Source organism: Mucor velutinosus (genome assembly GCF_035048745.1).
Source record: "Mucor velutinosus strain NIH1002 chromosome Unknown tig00001563, whole genome shotgun sequence".
In the NCBI taxonomy this organism is placed as follows: Eukaryota; Fungi; Mucoromycota; class Mucoromycetes; order Mucorales; family Mucoraceae; genus Mucor; species Mucor velutinosus.
In genome coordinates this window covers 2,121,954-2,140,157 of record NW_027041904.1, presented here as the reverse complement: position 1 = coordinate 2,140,157, position 18,204 = coordinate 2,121,954, and the positions used below count along the sequence as shown (strand labels likewise).

At 41.1% G+C, this 18,204-nt stretch overlaps 5 protein-coding genes across 5 annotated transcripts; 4 read left to right on the top strand and 1 right to left on the bottom strand.

Moving 5' to 3' along the window:
- Positions 1-3,993: 3,993 nt before the first annotated feature.
- On the bottom strand, positions 3,994-5,796 carry ATC70_009320 (uncharacterized protein; the record flags this gene model as incomplete). Its single annotated transcript, XM_064828553.1, has 5 exons — positions 3,994-4,173; positions 4,236-4,866; positions 4,923-5,056; positions 5,114-5,163; positions 5,226-5,796. The coding sequence occupies 5 exons, from the start codon at positions 5,794-5,796 to the stop codon at positions 3,994-3,996; spliced, it is 1,566 nt and encodes a 521-aa protein (XP_064685755.1).
- A 1,199-nt stretch (positions 5,797-6,995) lies between these two features.
- ATC70_009319 (uncharacterized protein) lies at positions 6,996-7,488 on the top strand (the record flags this gene model as incomplete). The annotated part of the gene is made up of 2 exons (XM_064828552.1): positions 6,996-7,178; positions 7,312-7,488. 2 exons carry the CDS (start codon positions 6,996-6,998, stop codon positions 7,486-7,488), a joined length of 360 nt encoding a protein of 119 aa, XP_064685754.1.
- A 441-nt stretch (positions 7,489-7,929) lies between these two features.
- Positions 7,930-10,129, top strand: ATC70_009318 (uncharacterized protein; the record flags this gene model as incomplete). Its single annotated transcript, XM_064828551.1, has 7 exons — positions 7,930-8,057; positions 8,111-8,138; positions 8,194-8,257; positions 8,325-8,470; positions 8,524-9,066; positions 9,119-9,788; positions 9,846-10,129. 7 exons carry the CDS (start codon positions 7,930-7,932, stop codon positions 10,127-10,129), a joined length of 1,863 nt encoding a protein of 620 aa, XP_064685753.1.
- A 698-nt stretch (positions 10,130-10,827) lies between these two features.
- On the top strand, positions 10,828-13,454 carry RPL21A_1 (60S ribosomal protein L21A; the record flags this gene model as incomplete). Its single annotated transcript, XM_064828550.1, has 2 exons — positions 10,828-11,445; positions 11,502-13,454. The coding sequence occupies 2 exons, from the start codon at positions 10,828-10,830 to the stop codon at positions 13,452-13,454; spliced, it is 2,571 nt and encodes an 856-aa protein (XP_064685752.1).
- Positions 13,455-15,998: 2,544 nt separating this feature from the next.
- RPS9B_1 (ribosomal 40S subunit protein S9B) lies at positions 15,999-18,065 on the top strand (the record flags this gene model as incomplete). Its single annotated transcript, XM_064828549.1, has 3 exons — positions 15,999-17,219; positions 17,275-17,398; positions 17,455-18,065. 3 exons carry the CDS (start codon positions 15,999-16,001, stop codon positions 18,063-18,065), a joined length of 1,956 nt encoding a protein of 651 aa, XP_064685751.1.
- Positions 18,066-18,204: the final 139 nt, after the last annotated feature.

Genomic DNA, 18,204 nt, shown 5'->3' with positions numbered 1-18,204 from the left:
TTTGTTCAAATATTCACCACATCTCATTATACACTCATTGCTCTCTATAATTCATTATCTTTCCACCTCTGTTCATTGTTCAAGTTTGGCTCATTCAAATGCATACCCCTCCCCCCCTCCTCACCTTGGCTCCTCTTTTAGTAGTCCAGCCCCTCTCTTTTTCAAGTAGTCTTTTTACTAAAGTTGTATATTCTTTCCTCTTTCCATTGTCCAACCCTTCAAGTTGCGTGTTTCTTTTATAGTGTGATCATCCATATGAATAATTCGTATAGCATGTGTTGTATACAATAAAAATAGTAAATATAAATGGCGTTTTCCCTTTTATTATTATCATTATTGAAATGTTGATCTATCATCATTTGCTAACTTTCGTTTCGAATCATAGCGATAATGATTTCCCCTATGACTCTTTCTCGCTCTCTTTGTTTCCTTATTTCTCTTATCACTCCACCATTGTTCATATCTCAATAAAGAATTCAAAAAATACCCACATGAGCAGATCATTTCTAATTTATGAGGAACACATGTTCTTTTTTTTTTTTTTTTTTTTTTTTTTTACAAGAACGACTTGAGAAAATGACCATTGCTTGTGTCCAGATTTACGTTTTGATGATGGTATTTGTACGCCCAGCCACCTTTTTGTCTGTATCTTTCTCGGTTGCTCATGAAATGGCAATGCGTAAATCAAAGGGGTCCCGTTACAAGTTCAACAATGAACAGGTAAAAAGGATATATTAAATGTTGTTAATTGTTTGCCACGTTTATCAGGGCAGCAGCAGTGATATTGGCACGGACACTGTTCTCGCATTAATTAGTGTCGGGTGTCTGAGGCGTGAGTTTCGCATTTGAGAGAGGTAGGCTGTTGAATAGCATTTGACAAGGTTTTAATTTATTTGTATCAGCTCAAATACTATTCAAAGCATCAATTCTCGACCAAAATGACTGTAATAAGCAAGTGTTGAACAATATCATTCATCTCATCAAAGTTTATCTACATAAATACGCAAGTAATTAGGAGTATGCTTTTCTATAATATTGAATTGGTGTCCCTTTTGCATAAATAGCCTACATTTGATAGAAAACTTTCTCAGTGTTGGCACTGAATGATGATATGGCATTTGCATTTACATAAGTATAGGGTACTTGCAAGTGAAGTATTCTACGAAATCATAACGGCATTGTCGTTTGATGGTCAGTCTTTAAGGCTTGCAACTGTAGTAGCGCTACCGTTCAACAAACTGGTTAGTGTCAAGGTCTTTGCATCGAGATATACTGTTAAAAATGATTCGATATCTGAAAGCCTCTGAAATTTTCCCCCATATGTCAATGCTGTCAGACTGTCAAATACGTCGAGTTTTAGAACAAGTTCCCTCATTGTGGCATGGATGTGTTCGTAGCTATTGCTATCTATTGCTGAAAATGTGTTTCTGGGTCAAAGCAGAACTTCGTAGTAAGTTTGGTCAATTGTTTTGCAATATTAATATTTGGGCAGGATCTTCAGCTTGAAGGCTGCTAGAGATCCTCGAGTAGTTTCCTGAAGCATAGTGCAGAAATCTGGCTATACACATGTTTCATCTAAAGTTTCTACATTGGGCAAAGATACTGCATTGAACATAGCTTTGAGCATCCAAAATTCAGAGAAACCTTCTTTCAGATAGATTTCTTGTATCAATTTTCCTTTGGAAGAATCGCTGAACAGCTGAGCGTGTAAGGCAAGTGCTGTTTCTTTTGTACTCACGACAATTGTATTGCTGAACATGGCTGTATTGGAGGGTTGACTCCATTTTGAGCAGATCAATCTACACTGAGCGAGCTGTTCGTTTGAGTCATTGTGCTTGAAGATTTCTTTCAAGAGTTCCTCAGGCAATGACGATATGTTGATCATGTTAAAAGCGATTGAAAGAAAAAGAGGCACGACATAAGACAGTGCACCGCACAGTGATATACAGACACGTTCCATAAATTATAACATAATAGTCTCTAGACACTTTTACAATCATAACATGGAAAGTGAGTTGCCAGGCATAATTCATGTATGATTAAAAGTTTGTGTATCAAATTACTATCAATCAACAGTCAAGTTTCATCTAACATTTTTAGCTAGTATTATTTTTTGCAATATTAGCCAAAGGGCATTGAGTTTACCAGCCAGCCCCACCAGCCAAAATTAATTCTAACTCAGGCTTTTAGTTTACTCCATATTGGCCAGATTTTGGTATTTTTTCGACTTGATTGAAATATTTTGCCACATTCGACTATAAAAATATGATAATCATCCTATGCTTCTTTAAGCTGTCCCTGGTGGTAGGGCGAAGTGGTAGAACTCCCGTATGCCAACGGGAGGATCCCCGGTTCAAATCCTGGTGAACGCAAGTTGTCTGATTTTTTGACGTAGTACTGATGTCCTCGTTTGGTGTTTTGTATTCTTATCCATTATCTATTTTTGACGATTTCCGCAAGATTGCATTGGCTCTAGGTTTCGCACCTTATTAGTAGTAGATTTCTTTCCCAACTTAGTTCAAAAAATTTCTTATTCCCCTTCTTTGCAGACATTGGGTCCACCAAGAGTCTTTTCTATCCCTCAGTATGACATTTAAAGGACTTTAAATAAAACCTGGAGCTCGTCTCCCCTACAAAAAAAAAAAAAAAAAAAAAAAAAAAAAATGCTTCTTTAAGCTTAATCATACCCAGTCTTTCCTATCACTCATAGCGACATTTGAAGGACTTAAAATAAAAAATGGAGCTCGGCTCCCCTACAAAAAAAAAAAAAAAAAAAAAAATGCTTCTTTAAGCTTTCTTGGAGTGCTTTTCAAGGCGCTTCCAATGGTACCAGGTAAGATAAATGTTTTGAATAGAGCTATTGAGCAATTTAAAAAAATATGAAAAGAGGTTTCTGGCCAAAAAGTCGAAATTTTACATATCAAAGTCCCACAAAGATAATTTCAGAGGTTACGTTAGATCAATAGAAACATTTTGATTCAAGATATACCATAATAAAAGTCTTCGTTATCAAGGTCAAAAACGCAATCGCTTGATTTTCGATGAAAACCATGAGGGGTACCTCATGCTTTTTGGTCGAATTTTGTCCATGTTTTTTTTATCCCCAAAAAGTTGAGCAAAGGTGTCAGAACGTAACTGCCAGACGAGAGCAATTGTTTGGTTCTATTCTGACAATCTAAAACGGCTTTAAACGCAAGAAAACGCATCTCGAATGCACCTAGTTTTTGCTGTATCAGAGACACTCAGGACCAAAAAGGGGAAATACCAGTATGCTGCTTGTCCGTATATGAAGTAGCTACGTGTATATGGATGTAAAGCACCACATAAGAATCAAATCTGCAGATAATATGAAAGGTTTTCATGTGCAAGTGGAGGGTCAAAATGAAATAGCAGTACTATGATAAGATACGCAAGGGCAACCGGTAGTGCGAGCTGCCGCTGTGCAGATTAATAGTAGCCTTGGATGTGATAGATCATCTGCGCATGTTAGGAAGTATACATTTTGATGACTTTTTCAAGTACTGCAATCTGAATTGCATGTGAGCCAAATCCTGTAACAAACGCCTTCATTATCTACACTACTAACTAGAATAAACACCATCAATATCAGCTCTTACTCAAACAAAACAGCAAATAGTATGATCTAAATGCATTTTATAACGACTATTGCTGATCAGACATATCGCTTGAAGCCCAGATGTACGATTGCCAACCTTGATGAACTGATAATACAATTTAACTTCAAATATAAACATGACAAACATCTGCCGAACCACGTTTAAGATTTGAACCTACTGGATTGCCTCAATCTCAACGCTTTATAACTTGTTACTGGCTTGAGTCATCTAGCTAGTTGTTTTCGGCAAGTAAACAAACTCGATATTGAAATGTGTGTGTATGTCGAAAGCATGTATGTAAGACGCACAATTTTTTGATCGTTTATTTCAACTGCTGGTATAGATATTTATAATAAGATACTTGTTTTTTTTCGCTTTAAAAAATGGAATTGCTATCACTATCATTGCTACAATCATCCTCTTTGCACTTGCTTTTGTTTTCCAATGGGTCATCCTCATCACTCATCACTCCGAAATCATTTTCGCTACGAACATCTTCATCATATTCAGGTGTGCTTTGTTGAATACTGAAGATTGCAGTGTGCTTTTGAGATATCTAATCAAATTTAACATGAGTTTTGTATATACCACGATACAGCGGGCCTTCTTGTCACTTACAGTTTTAATCTGATCACAAAACAAATCCAGCTCTCTCTGCGTACGACAATAGAATCCAAGCATCATGGAGGGGTCCAGATTAGCAATAGGAATGCGACGAGGTATAGTGCAGTGATACGTGCTGAAATCTTCTCTGGTGTATTCTGATAAACTCTTTGTTTCCAGTGCTGGTCTTGAGAAATGTGGATCAAGGTAGATTAGATCGTCACCTTGTAGGCCTATAAAGTAGAGCGATGAATTGGGTCTGCCACCAGCAATGCCGACAAAGGAGGGCAGCTCAAAGCATGCTTTCAGTGCCGGATAGTAGGTAGTATGAAGCGAATCAATGCCCAAACGCAAGGCGACCAGCATCAGCACAGGCTTGAATACGGTGTCTTTGTCGTCTGGTGAATCTGTATTAGGAGATGTCGCTTGTTCTTGTTCCTGTGGTGTGCTGCTGGCATCGTATAGGTGCTTTGCTTCTTCTCTGCCCTCGTCTGAAGCACTTGAAGAGAGCTTGTTTGTGAAATAGCTAAAATCGCCCCTTGGCTTCTTTCCTGTTGTAACATCTTGCACACCATCCAAGTAGATGGTACCGTCTGTAGCGATATAGACTGATAAATCAGCAGGTTGGAAGTCTGATACGAGTGCCCTAAGAAAGATGGTTAGCAAATAGCCATCGCTGCCGAATGATGATGGCCAACGTACTGGATCACTTGACTGATTGTACTGGGACCAAACCACTCGCCAATGTTCTTGCCCAACTGCTTGCCCAACAACGCTATTCTATGAATCGAAAACGGTGCTCTCGGCGACAGTTCATCCAAGAACCAATGAATAATCTTGCAAGAGCGTCAATAACTCTCCCTCTGCAAATCCCACTACAATCCTAACATTACCTTTGCATACTGTAGCCTTGCTGCTGCTGTTTGCTTCTGTCGTCTCCAATCTACATTCCATCATCATTGGTCAATAAAATGAACCGCAGCATCCATGCAGAGCCGCCTTTACCTCTCGATAAAAAGTGAATCAACAGTGTATTTGCTAGTAGACTCTGGCCGCTTCTCAGCATACAGCCCCATCCTATGTCTGTCTTGTGATTAGATGGACGGATAGGAGGGTAGTTGTGACGATAGGTCATCCATAATCGGGAGGTAAAATCATCATAGAAATCAGGCGGCCACACCATGGACACATTGTCTTTAAGAACCTCTCCATCGTCTCTATCAGCAGTAGTGCCGCCGGGCCTAAACATTTCATCCTTTTGCGCATCTAAGATGGCCTGTTGCATCTGATCCAAGGGCTTTGTTTGGTAGGGACGGCCCAGCAGCCAAATAATTTGAGCAGTTTCTGAATCAGGGTTGCATTCTCCGTTTTGAAGAAAGAAAGAGTTGGAGAGCTCTGAACCAGATATCCACAAGTTGGACATGAAATGCCCTAATTTCAATGGGATCTCTGCTGCCAGATAGCTTGAGTTTGTTAATAGCTTATCCTTGAGAGGCGCTGTGCTGATGTGGTTGCTGTTGTGAGGTTGAGGCAGTTCCTTATCGACATGCTTTTGTTCATTAGAGTGATGCGTCATGGCAAAGCGCTTGTATACAATCAATTGGGAAAGCCGTGAAAGATGAGCTTTGAAGAAAAAGATGTATAAAAAGTGAGAGAGAAAAGGCGAGTAGATAAGTTATGCAAAATTCACATCGAAAACTGCCACAGCAAATCATCACGAGCTCATGTTGAGTCACATAAATGCATGCTATAACCAGCTAACACTACACAATTCCCAAGCATTGCCAGTGATTTAAGTGATGGCGCCTTGACGCCAGTATGAAAGCACCAAATACACCGCGAAAGCTCCTGTAATGCCTCAAACAAATGCCATTCATTTTGCTTGGAAGCAGGCTGCCATTGACCACACTCTTAGATCACGAAGGTTCCTAATTTACATATTGAAAGCACATCCTGCCATTCACACATATCTGAATAATGAACTAGCATGAAATAAACATAATATATAAGCTGTACTGAACACCACACAGGGCAATTGGGATCAATGTCAAGCTTTCATGCAAACGTTTAGTTGTTATCTGTTGGATCTACTCTAGGGAAATGGCTTCCTATTTCTGAAGGCTGGCCCAAGTCAAGCCCTGTAGTAGATCATGTTGATAAACAACTAATATAGGGTAATTACTGATATTCTACCTTGACAATAGATGTGCTTTTGTAGAAAGTGAATAGCAGGTAGTTCTGTTTGCTACTTTAGAATTACATGACATGTAAGGATGTATGACCAAACTACATGTAAATGATAAGACTGATTACTGCTAGAAAAAAAAAACACCTTTGGCCGCTCTCTCCACTGTGTTGGGCCGTCTTGTTTTTCACTGCAGAAGCTGCTCATTGTTCATTGAAACGGTCTAGCTATAGAAATGCTCAATCTTTTGAGCTCAATTGGATCAAATGGGCCACATTGGGATACCTTCTGAAGATGTATGAATGAGAACCAATCCCCATCCATTCTAAAAGCTCATATAAGGCTTGATGGTGAGTTCCACTGACATGACGCAGTCTAGGCTGACTCCTCAGCGTATACACCACTTGGACATTGGATAGCAAGCAAGTGCTACAACAACATCAGAGAAAAGAAGAGGGATGACGCATCTCGACATCGGTCATTCAAAGCGTGGAAAGGGCAGGGACATTGAAATCTTCTTGGTTTTGTCTTGCACACCCCTCGCAACATCTCTTTTTCTCTTTTACCTTAAATTATATCAAACACACAACATGTTCCTTCGTCCCAACGTCATTTTGAACGCTGCTTCCAGAGTTGCTACTACTCAACGCACCAACGTGGTCCGCATGGCCACTCCCTCCATGCTCCGTATGTACGCTACTCTTCCCAGAGAAGATGTTCAATCTCGTGTTCTTGATGTTGTAAAGAGTTTTGACAAGGTTGATGGCAGCAAGGTAAATATCACAGTGATTTGGGTACAAGCAGACAGGCAGCCGAGCAGTTGGCAGGCTTGTCGGCAGGGAGAGATTGGGAATTAGGAATTGATGGATTCTCATATACTGATGCAATTTTGAACATGGGCATTAGGTGACAGCCGAATCCAACTTTGTCAAGGATCTTGGTTTAGACAGTTTGGATACAGTTGAAGTTGTCATGGCCATTGAGGAAGAGTTCTCTGTTGAGATTCCTGACAAGGACGCCGATGCCATTCACAGCGTTCAACAAGCCATTGATTATATCATCAAGCGTGATGATGCTCATTAAATGTTCAAGTGCATCAATTTACATAATACAACAAACAACACTTATAAATTGTCATATATAAATAAAACGACCCAAAAACAATGAAAACTAGGATACAGAAACAGATGGTAGAGAGGTTTATTTGCATTTGCAAAAATTCATTAAATTTGTACAAATTTGTAAGCACATGAGTCGAACTGTTACTACGCAGGCGCTGAAAGCTGTCAAATGAGAGGGTAATTCGTTCACATAAATGCACTGTGTGCCCAGCTCGCCAATGCACTCACAGACCTTTGCATTCATGCTTGCTGCAATGTCTGTCGGCTCAGTTGGATAATCTGCTACTCCTGCCAACGGGTCTTGCTAGCCAGGCAATGATGGGAATTTCCGGTGTATTTGAAGGTTTTTAAACAGCCGGCTTTGGCCATGTTTTGCGTTTTCTTTGTTGTTCATTACATCGATATGGCTGCTGCGAAGAGAAGCATCTTGAAGCACTTGAACTTTGCTCGCTCATACTCTACCAGCTTGCACCGAAATGCAGGCGACAAATTAGCTGCTTTGAGAACTGCAATGAATAATCTCGATGCCTTGTAAGTTACCATTGCCGAAACGACGCATTTTGCCTAATTACACGAGTTGATAGTGTCGTACCTTCCGAAGATGCTCATCAGGTATGAACCAGCAAAGAGTGTCAGTTTGATGACTGCAGCTAACTGAATCCTACAGAGCGAATATACAGCTGAATGTGATAATAGAAGAGCCTGGATTTCAGGATTTACAGGGTCTGCAGGTAAATTGACAAGCCAGCAATTGTGAAGCCATTGTAAATAGAGCTCAACTCTTTTCCTCTCGCATAGGCTGTGCTGTTGTAACAAGGAACGACGCAGCATTGTTCACAGACGGCAGATACTTCTTACAGGCATCAAAGGAATTGGATGAAAAGCACTGGAAATTAATGAAGCAAGGCATCCCCGGTGTGCCAACATGGCAAGAGTATGTCAAGGTAATAAGCATATCATCAGAGAGATAGTAGTGGATGCTCATGTTCATGTATAGGGCCTACCAGCCAATTCGTCCATTGGCATTGACCCATCCGTCATTACCATGGAAGAAGCCGAACAGTTGAGCAAGGAATTGAGCTTAATTGGTTCAAAACTGGTCTACGTTACCGAAAACCCTGTCGATCAAATTCGATCTTCGGATCGTCCTTCAAGGCCTTCTGAGCCTATCAAAGTGCATCCCATCCAGTACGCAGGAAAGTCTGTGAAATCCAAGTTGAACGAACTACGAAAATCATGCGACAACAACAGTGTCATTGTATCTGCGCTCGATGAGATTGCATGGTTACTGAATCTACGGGGCTCTGACATTCACTGCAGTCCAGTCTTTTTTTCGTACGTGGTGGTGACCCCACAGCAAGCGACATTGTATCTGCAGCCCTCAGCCAAGTTGTCAGACCAAGTGAAATCGCATCTGAACGAAGCCGGCGTGCAACTCGCCAACTACGACCAGATGTTGTCGGATGTCAGCCACTTAAATCAGCCATTCCTGATTGATCCCAGCACCACCAATATGTCCATTTGTGAAGCCATTGGAGAAGTAAATATTTATATTGCTACCCTAATTAAAAATTGACATTTATATCCATTAGGCAAACATTCGATCCAAGCAAGGGCCATCCTTTATTAGTATGGCTAAGGCTGTCAAGAATGAGTCTGAGCTCAATGGCATACGTAACTGCCACAAGAGAGATGCTGTAGCCCTGTGCAAGCACTTTTCATGGTTATCCGAGTCATTGACGATCCAGAAACAAACGATTCGGGAATCGGAAGCTGCAGATCATTTAGCAGCCATGCGTCAATTGGATCCCACCTATGTTGGCCTGTCATTTGATACCATTGCTGCTACTGGTCCAAATGGAGCAATCATTCATTACCAACCAGACCCCAAAGATTCAGCCATCATCAATCCTCGACGCATCTATCTATGTGATTCAGGTGCGCAGTATGTGGATGGCACCACCGATGTGACAAGGACGTACATGTTTGATGGTGAGCCTATTGAATTCCAAAAAAGAGCATTCACTCGAGTCTTGCAGTGCCATATTGCTGTAGATCAGGCTGTGTTTCCTCAAGGCACAACAGGGTATCAACTGGACTCCATTGCCCGACTTGCACTTTGGAAAGATGGACTTAATTTTAGACATGGCGTGGGTCACGGTGTGGGTGCCTACTTGAATGTACATGAAGGACCCCATGGCATTGGAAATAGAGCCTCCTACAATGCAGTGCCACTGCAACCTGGCATGGTTGTCACCAATGGTAAAGCGTCTATCATTTAGTGGAAGATTGCATCATAGTAAACTCACTATCCTATAGAACCAGGCTATTATGAAGATGGTCAATTCGGCATCAGAATCGAGAATGTGTTGACTGTACGCAGAGCATCTACGCCTTATCGCTTTGGGAACACAGACTCTTTGGGATTTGAGCATGTCACATTTGTGCCCATTGGACGAAAGCTGCTGGAGGATGGATTGCTGACACCAAGCGACAAACTGTGGATCAACAAATACCATCAAGAGTGTCGGGATGTCTTGGAGCCGCTACTGGATAACAAGGCACTTTCATGGCTAGAGAGAGAAACTGAGCCATTACGCTGAAGAAAATAAACTAGTGGTATAATGGCGATTTGCCAAGCTTGCAAATCAATTTAATTTACTTTGATGTGGTCTAAACAATGATTAGGTAGACATTTGATATACCCCTTTTTCGCCCCTTGTTTTGAGATGCTTGCAGCACTATGTCTATCGTTATTTTCATCGTATAAACACTGGCAAACAAACACATTTGAACAGAAAGTGGCTCCTTTATTTCTCAAATGTGTGTGGGTGTGTGTGTGTGTGTGTGCTAATCCTCTATTTATTTCAGCCCTAACAAAGATAAAGCCAGCACTAAAAAAAAAAGAGACTATTTATATATCATGTCTGGTTTCAAAAGGAGATGGACTGGTGGGTGTACCACAAACAAACAATCTAGACACCAAGGATTTCATTCTGTCTCTCTCTCTCTCTCTCTCGCTCTTTTTTTGTTTATATTTGTGTCTAATCACCTAATCCTTTCTCCCTTTGACACAGCTAAGAGGTCTGCCTTTTTCAACAGTAATATCAACCCCCTTCCTTATACACAAACACCCCCCAATTTTGGACCTAAAATAAGGATGTTACCACCTTTTTTAAACCATGATGTAACTTCAAGTCGGTCTACTTCGAATACAACTGTCTCTTCTTCCATTAATCCAAAACATAGAAAACCAAGCCAGTCTCATATTCCAACTATACACCACAATCACCAGCCTGAAATGTTATCACTTGATTTGGGCCCATCACCTAGAGGAGGAGGAGTCTATCAAAAGGACAAGAAACTCAAGAAATCACTCTACTACTCATCGCAGCAATCAAAATGGCTCAAGCTGTTTCTGATTGTCGTGGGCTTGCTGTTCATCTTTGGCTATATTCCCTTCTTTCGCTTTGTGCGAAACACACCCGACTACAAGACACATCCCTCATGGAACATCAAAGAGAATCACCAGCCTGCTACAAGGGACAAAATCATACTCTACCGCATCATAGGCAACGATCTGCCACCTCGGCACAAGGAAGGCCAAACACTCTCCAACCTGCAGTTTATATTGGACCACGAGCCCAGCTTTCCAGACACCCACAAGATCTTCTTACTGAACCGCATCATTGACCCTGTGAACGAGGCAACCATCATCAGACTACTCGACAGCTACAATATGGACTATATCCGTGTTCCTTTTGTGCAAGAAGAATATGAAAAGCTGGATTTTCAACTGGAGAAGTTTCCTGATGCTGATTTTCTTCACTCTGATGATTATCGACGATTCTCCAAAGTGTCCAAACTAAGGGCACTCGATTATACCTATCATGTCAAGAACCTGTATGCCATGAACAATGTAAGTGTGGGTCAAGAGGGCATGTATGTTGGCCAGCGTACTCATGTCGACTGCAGAACGGAGGTCGCAATACAGCTATAGAGCATGGGCGTTCTTTACCGAACGCAAAGTGGATTATGCCTTTTGACGGTAATTGCTATCTTAGCCATAACGGATTCGAGGAAATCAGATCGCAACTTGATAAATACGGAAAAGACACCAAGTACTTTGTAGTGCCCATGACACGATTGCTGAACAACTCGGTGCTATTAAACAACCTGGATGAGAGACCAAAGACGCCAGAGGAGCCACAGATCATCTTTCGATACGACGCCACTGAAGAATATAACCTCAACATGCGATATGGACGCAGAAGCAAGCTCGAGTTGTTATGGCGTTTGGGAGCCTTGGAGAACAGACGACTGAACAGACCCACTGTGCCTTGGGAGCCCACAGAGCGTCCGTACAGCAAAGACAAGGGCAACTTTAAGAACATTGGTTGGGTGTTTAGATTGTTTTCAGGCAACCCATCACAGGAGGAAAACAAAAAGGAAGCTTCATCTATTCGTGCATTCAATCGACTCATGGCAATTCAATCTTCATTGGACAGTTTGGACGAAAGCATCGCTCGCAAGACGTTCCACCACGACAAGCTCTTTTTGTACGATGAAAAACCAATGAACCAAGTACGCTACGACCACTGGACAAAGAACTACGAAATTCGCTATGCCATTGAGACACTGCAACGCAAAGCAGAGATTATTTTGGAGGAGAGCCAGAAGCGACTTGCACCCATGTCTTCAGCAACAGACAAAGAGGATGGCCTTCCGTTCGATGCAGTGCCGGAGAAGGATGAATTGGGCCCACTCTCTCAAAATGTCACCATATTGACCATGGCCAACTATTTCACGGGCGAGGAAAAGTTCGGACGTGGTGCAGCCAACCTGATCCGAGTTCACTTTTTGAATGAATACGCAGTGGAGGACGAGGATGAATACAACTCTGCGCGCCGCATTCCCGACGACAGCCATTTGTTGGATTTCCTGTCAGATCAAGGCTACTACTTTCCCAGTCTCAGTCGCATCTCGCATGTAGTGCCTAAATACAGCAACAACCGCATCTTGAACACGTCTGATCTCACAAAAACCGACATTTCCTCGCTGCTGGACTGTATCCGCATGCTCAGACACATGCAAGCGCTGACACACAAGGAATACATTGATTTGCAGGCAATCACAGCAGAATTTCTGGAATATTTGGTTACTTCACCCACAGGCATCCATTTGGCTCAAATGACAGATCATAGAGGCGTCTTGTACGACTTGCAGGTGACAGCCATGGCTGCATTCACTGACGATGTGCGATTATTTTTGCGCGTAGCCAATCGTTGTCGCATGCGCATTGGAAAGCAATTTAGACAAGATGGTTCTCAGCCTTATGAAGAAAGCTCAACACGTGGTCGTTTGTTATCTTCAACTAGCAACAGTGGCAGCAGCAACGACGATAACAAGCAAATGGAGTGGCGCGCTATGCTTCATTATGAAACGCTCAATTTGCAGTATTGGACCCTTTTGACACGAGGCATTCAGAACGCTGGTATTGCAAAGGACATTTGGCACTATACTGCAGCCAACGAGGGGCAGATTTCTCACTCTGTTGTTTCGCATTTGAAAAAGTACTCTGATGCGCTCCCGCAACTCAATGCGGGCGACGCAGCTTTTGTGAAATCTAGACTACAACCTTTGGCGTACATGGCACAAGAAGCATTTAGCCATAGTCATTATGAAAAGATAGAGATTGATCCTCGCGTTAAAGATAGAACAGAGGCAGATCGCATTTGGATGGTGCAACATGTTTCGGATTTTGGTGAGCGATGGGATCTACTGGGCCAAGAACAAGAAGATTTCAATGTGGATATGGAGGATATGTTGCAACAACAACAGGATATTGCTAAATTGATGCATGATGATGCTGTGAAGGGGAGATTGGGCATTCCTCCATTTTGGATGCTCACTTCCACCTCGTCATAGATTATCATCTTTTCTCTTTTTTTTATACATACATTACACTATTTATATCATTATTTTAGACCTGTACACACACTCTCTTACAAAAATCAAAAATCAAACTTCACACAGCACACATTATAAACATTTGCAAAATAAAATTTTTATTTTTAATGATTTTGGTTTGACAAGATGTTATTCTTGACTTTATTATAGTAGGGTACACATGGTGTAGTACATCATGTATATCAACCCAAATCAGGAACTCGTTTTGCTAATTATTGGGCGGATAAAAGGCTTTGTCCTTGATGGTGTGGCATATTGCGGCAGGACAGTAATACAATATTACATGCATTTGGCCCTGAATTTTAATAAATTATTGCCTCAAGTATCTTATTTTGGTATTTAATAATAATTGTCTGCTGTCGCTACTATTCGGTGAGAGCTCTGCTCCATCATCTGTTTAAATATTCTTTTTAGATTGCTATAAAAGTATGAGCCACCTTCATCTGAAAAGCATTGAAGCCAGCCAGGAGCTAATTTAAGCACCGCTCTTCATATGCTCCAGATTGGCCAAATCTTGTTCAAATTCGACTTGATTTATCTATTCTGCTCCATTCGACTAGGTAAATTGTGATGATCATCCTATATTTCCTAATGCAATTCTGGAGTACTTTTCAAGGCGCATCCAATGGTGCTAAGAAATGTAGATGTTTTGATGAAATTATTGAGCAATCTACTAAAATATGAAATGAGGTTTTCGGCGAAAATGTCAAAATTTTTACATATAAAGGTCGCACAAACAACGTTTTAGAGGTTGCCTCGGATCAAGAGGAACATTTTGAGCTAGCATGTGTTATAGTAAAAGTCATCATTTTTGAGGTCAAAAACGCGATCGTTTGATTTTCGATGAAAACTATGAGGGGTACCTCATGGTTTTTGGTCAATTTTTGGCTATGTTTTTTGAGTCCTAAAAAAGTTGAGCAAAGGTGTTAGAAAGTTAGCACTCGATGAGAGAAACTGTTTGGTGCCATTCTGGCGGTCTAAGAAGGCTTCTAACATGAGAAAACGCGACTCAAACAAACCCGAACACACTGTGTTTTGTATAGTTTTGAGTAATCAGAGACGAATCGAGTACGCTGTCTACTCGTATATGGTTTATTCTCAATAATACAAACGCGAAGAGTTAGGTTTGTAGTCACAGGCCGTGTAATATAGACGAATTAAACGAAGGGTACAGTGTCAGAAACATGTTTCATAAACCTCACAGTTATCACGCGGCAAAAAGCGGGGAAAGGGGACAATACTCTATCTGAGACGATCCTCCTGTTGTACCTCTGTTGACAGAACATTTAGCACATGCGGTTCAGCCATTGTGTGAATTTCCAACTGGTGGTGGAATAATGCACGATCAAGTTTTACATTGGAAGCTGAATGCGATTCCTCCGAGAAACAAGACTTAATGGCACGTTTCTTTTGGCACACGCGCATATTTCATTATTGTCTCTCTAGTATTTAGGATTTATATGAGTTTGAAGCTGTTTGATTTCAGTTTCAAAGGGGGAGCAGTAGTGTGGAAATATATAGTTAGATAGGCTTTGAATGCGATGAACGATTGTTCTAGCTCCAAAATTTTCTCCAGAATCATAACGCTCTAGATTTGGGCAGAATTTGCCCCCGAAGAACTAATATTACCATAGGAGCGGCAGAGAGTTTCTCGTACAAATTGCTTGGAATAATGCCACATGTAGGATGATTTTGTGACATTAGAACCATGCCCTTTAATAATTTAGAGTTTATATGCTTAACTGGACACAAACAAAGTGCATTGATATTCTAGCATAATGCAAACACATTTCCTGGCTTTTTATCTGCGTAAAATATTCAATTAGGTGTCTGCAGGGATTAAGCACATGTCTTTCAGCAGACCGAAACTAGAGAAATATAGACCAGCATACATTTCAACCTATTTTGAAACTCCAAAACTCCAATGAAACAATGTCTTACCGATCTGGTAGTTCATTTTTTCATCGACAAGCACGATGTTTATATTGAAAATGTATGTTAAACAGGTGAACATTATGAGATTGATGGGGCAATTTCATATCATGCGATTGGAGGGACCCACACTTGCAACATCCCATATAAACATCCAAATGTGCGTCATCCCATTAGATGCGGACAAGTCTGATGTGACTCGAGGAAACTACCTGTATGATTGGCTGTATCTAAATGGATTTACACATTCAAACCATTTGGTGCCAAACAGAGCAACAAAAAAGTCTTCTCTTCTTCTTTTTTCTCGTAGATTCTATTTATCTGGGAATCCTGTTTGCACTTGAGAAGAAAACAGAAGCATTTTTTTTTTACAATTTAGCATTGATATTCTGTTACAAAAGAAGACAAGTGGCAGGAACATTTAAACTATTAAAAAACGTGATGGTATTACAACAATTTGGATTAAATCCAGCAACAACATCAACAAACACATCTTCTCTATTTCAGCAAGAAACTACATTTACCCCACCTTTTGATATAAAAGAAGATGTCATGTCGTTTAATCAAGACATGAATGTAAATCAATCAATGCCATCACCTCCCTGCTCTGTGCCTGAACAGCAGAACATGCATCAGCAGCAGTTCAATCAACAACAAATCATGATGACCATACCGAGCCCATCGACAAATGGCTTGTTTGAGAACAACTCGCTAAGAATTATACCTCAATTCAACAGTGACCCACAGCAGCAAATACTGAATGATATCATGCCTGCTGGATTTACTACTACTACCACCTCTACCTCATCTACTCCGGCTACTGCTCCTGATAGCAATGATAATATAATCGCAGTTGACCATCACATGCATCAGCAACAACAACAACAACAACAACAACAACAACAACAACAGATCATGGCTAATTTAATGCATAATCAGCAGCAGCAGCAGCAGCAGCGACAGCAACAACAACAAATATTACTGAGTAATCACCATCATATGAATATGAATACAAATGCTAATATCGAGTTGAATTATTCTGAAGCTCAGAAACAACAGCAGCAACAGCAGCAACAGCAGCAGCATTTGCAGCAACAACAACAACAACATCATCATCATCAACTACAGCAGCAACAGTTGCAGCATCAACAACAGTTACAGCAACAGCAACAGCAATTACAGCAACAGCAATTGCAACAGCAGCAACAGCTACAACAGCATCCTTTGATGTTTATGTATGACGGAAATAAGTCAATTGAGAATACATCAAGCAATTCCATGATGACATCCCCACAACAAGCACAGCCACCACAACAGTTGCAGCCATCTCATTTGCCTCCGCAACAACAGCTCGAACAACAACAGCCACTACCACTACCACCACCACAACTACCTCAGCCTCAGCCTGCAGTGCAACCACCATCGCAGCAAGAGCAGCCTGCGCAGATAGATGCTAAGCAATTTGAAGACATGTCAAGAGAGCAATTGATTGCCAGATTGGTTGTCCTCGAGAATGAAAAGCATGCAAACATCACAGCAGACGACTCAAACGAGGATGCTAACTCGCTCAATTCGTGTGATGATAATACCGAAGAGGAGAGTCTACTTTTAGCCGAGGATGAAGAGGATGAGACTACTGGCGCATCTTCTGCTGCAACCACAAACAGCAACACGACTCCCGAAATTGCAGAGCAACCTCGTAAATGTCTTTGGGTGAATTGTGGACAGACATTTGATGCTTTACAGAAATTGATAACGCATATTACGGAATTTCATGTTGGAGGCGGCAAGGTACAATTTCTTATATTGGTAAATGGTGTTTCGATTTCTAAAAATATGAGTGTAGGCTACATACAGATGTGAATGGGAGAACTGTGCTCGAATTGATAAGCCATTTACAAAGCGACACAAAATGTACAATCATCTTCGCACACATACAGGTGAAAGGCCATTTGCATGTCCAAAACCAGGTAATTTTAATTTAAAATTAGCTGCCAATGTTATATTTTCTAATCTTTTGGTGCAGATTGCGAAAAGAAATTTTCTAGACCTGATTCATTAACTACGCATATCAAGACACATTCCAATGTGAGACCATTTGTGTGTAGCTTTAAAGGATGTGGAAAGGCATACTATCATTCCAGATCGTTAAAGAAGCATGAAAAGATCCATGAGGCGGCAGGGCAATCCTCATCATCCCCTATTTCTGTTGTTCCTGCTGCTGCTGCCGCCGCCGCCCCTCCACCACCATCATACGAGGAGGTTGTCATGGTAACCAACAGCAACTTTGACCCTATGCAAGCACAATTATTGCAACAGCAACAACAACAACAACAACAACAACAACAACAGCAGCAGCAGCAGCAGCAGCAGCAGCAATTGGCTTCAATGACATTTGATGCAAACATGTCCTATTACCAATCACCTCAACAGCCACCTTCATTAAACACAACACCTACACCGACTAATACAGCATCCTTCAACCCAACAACCCCTGTTAATTTCAACTTCCCTACTACACCAGTGACAGCTTCGACGCCAACAACTGCTGTCAATACGAACCATGAATTTGTTATTGTCAACAATAATATGATTCAAAATTATATGGGATCATCTCCACTTCCAGGTGATCATTAGATACTTTTTACATTATCCATTTAACCTATCTATATTCAAAGAGGCTGGCCCTTAAAAATTTCTCAAATCACCCACCCATTACACTATACATATACGCGATATATTCTCTTATCCTCCTCCTCGATTCATTCTCTTTGCC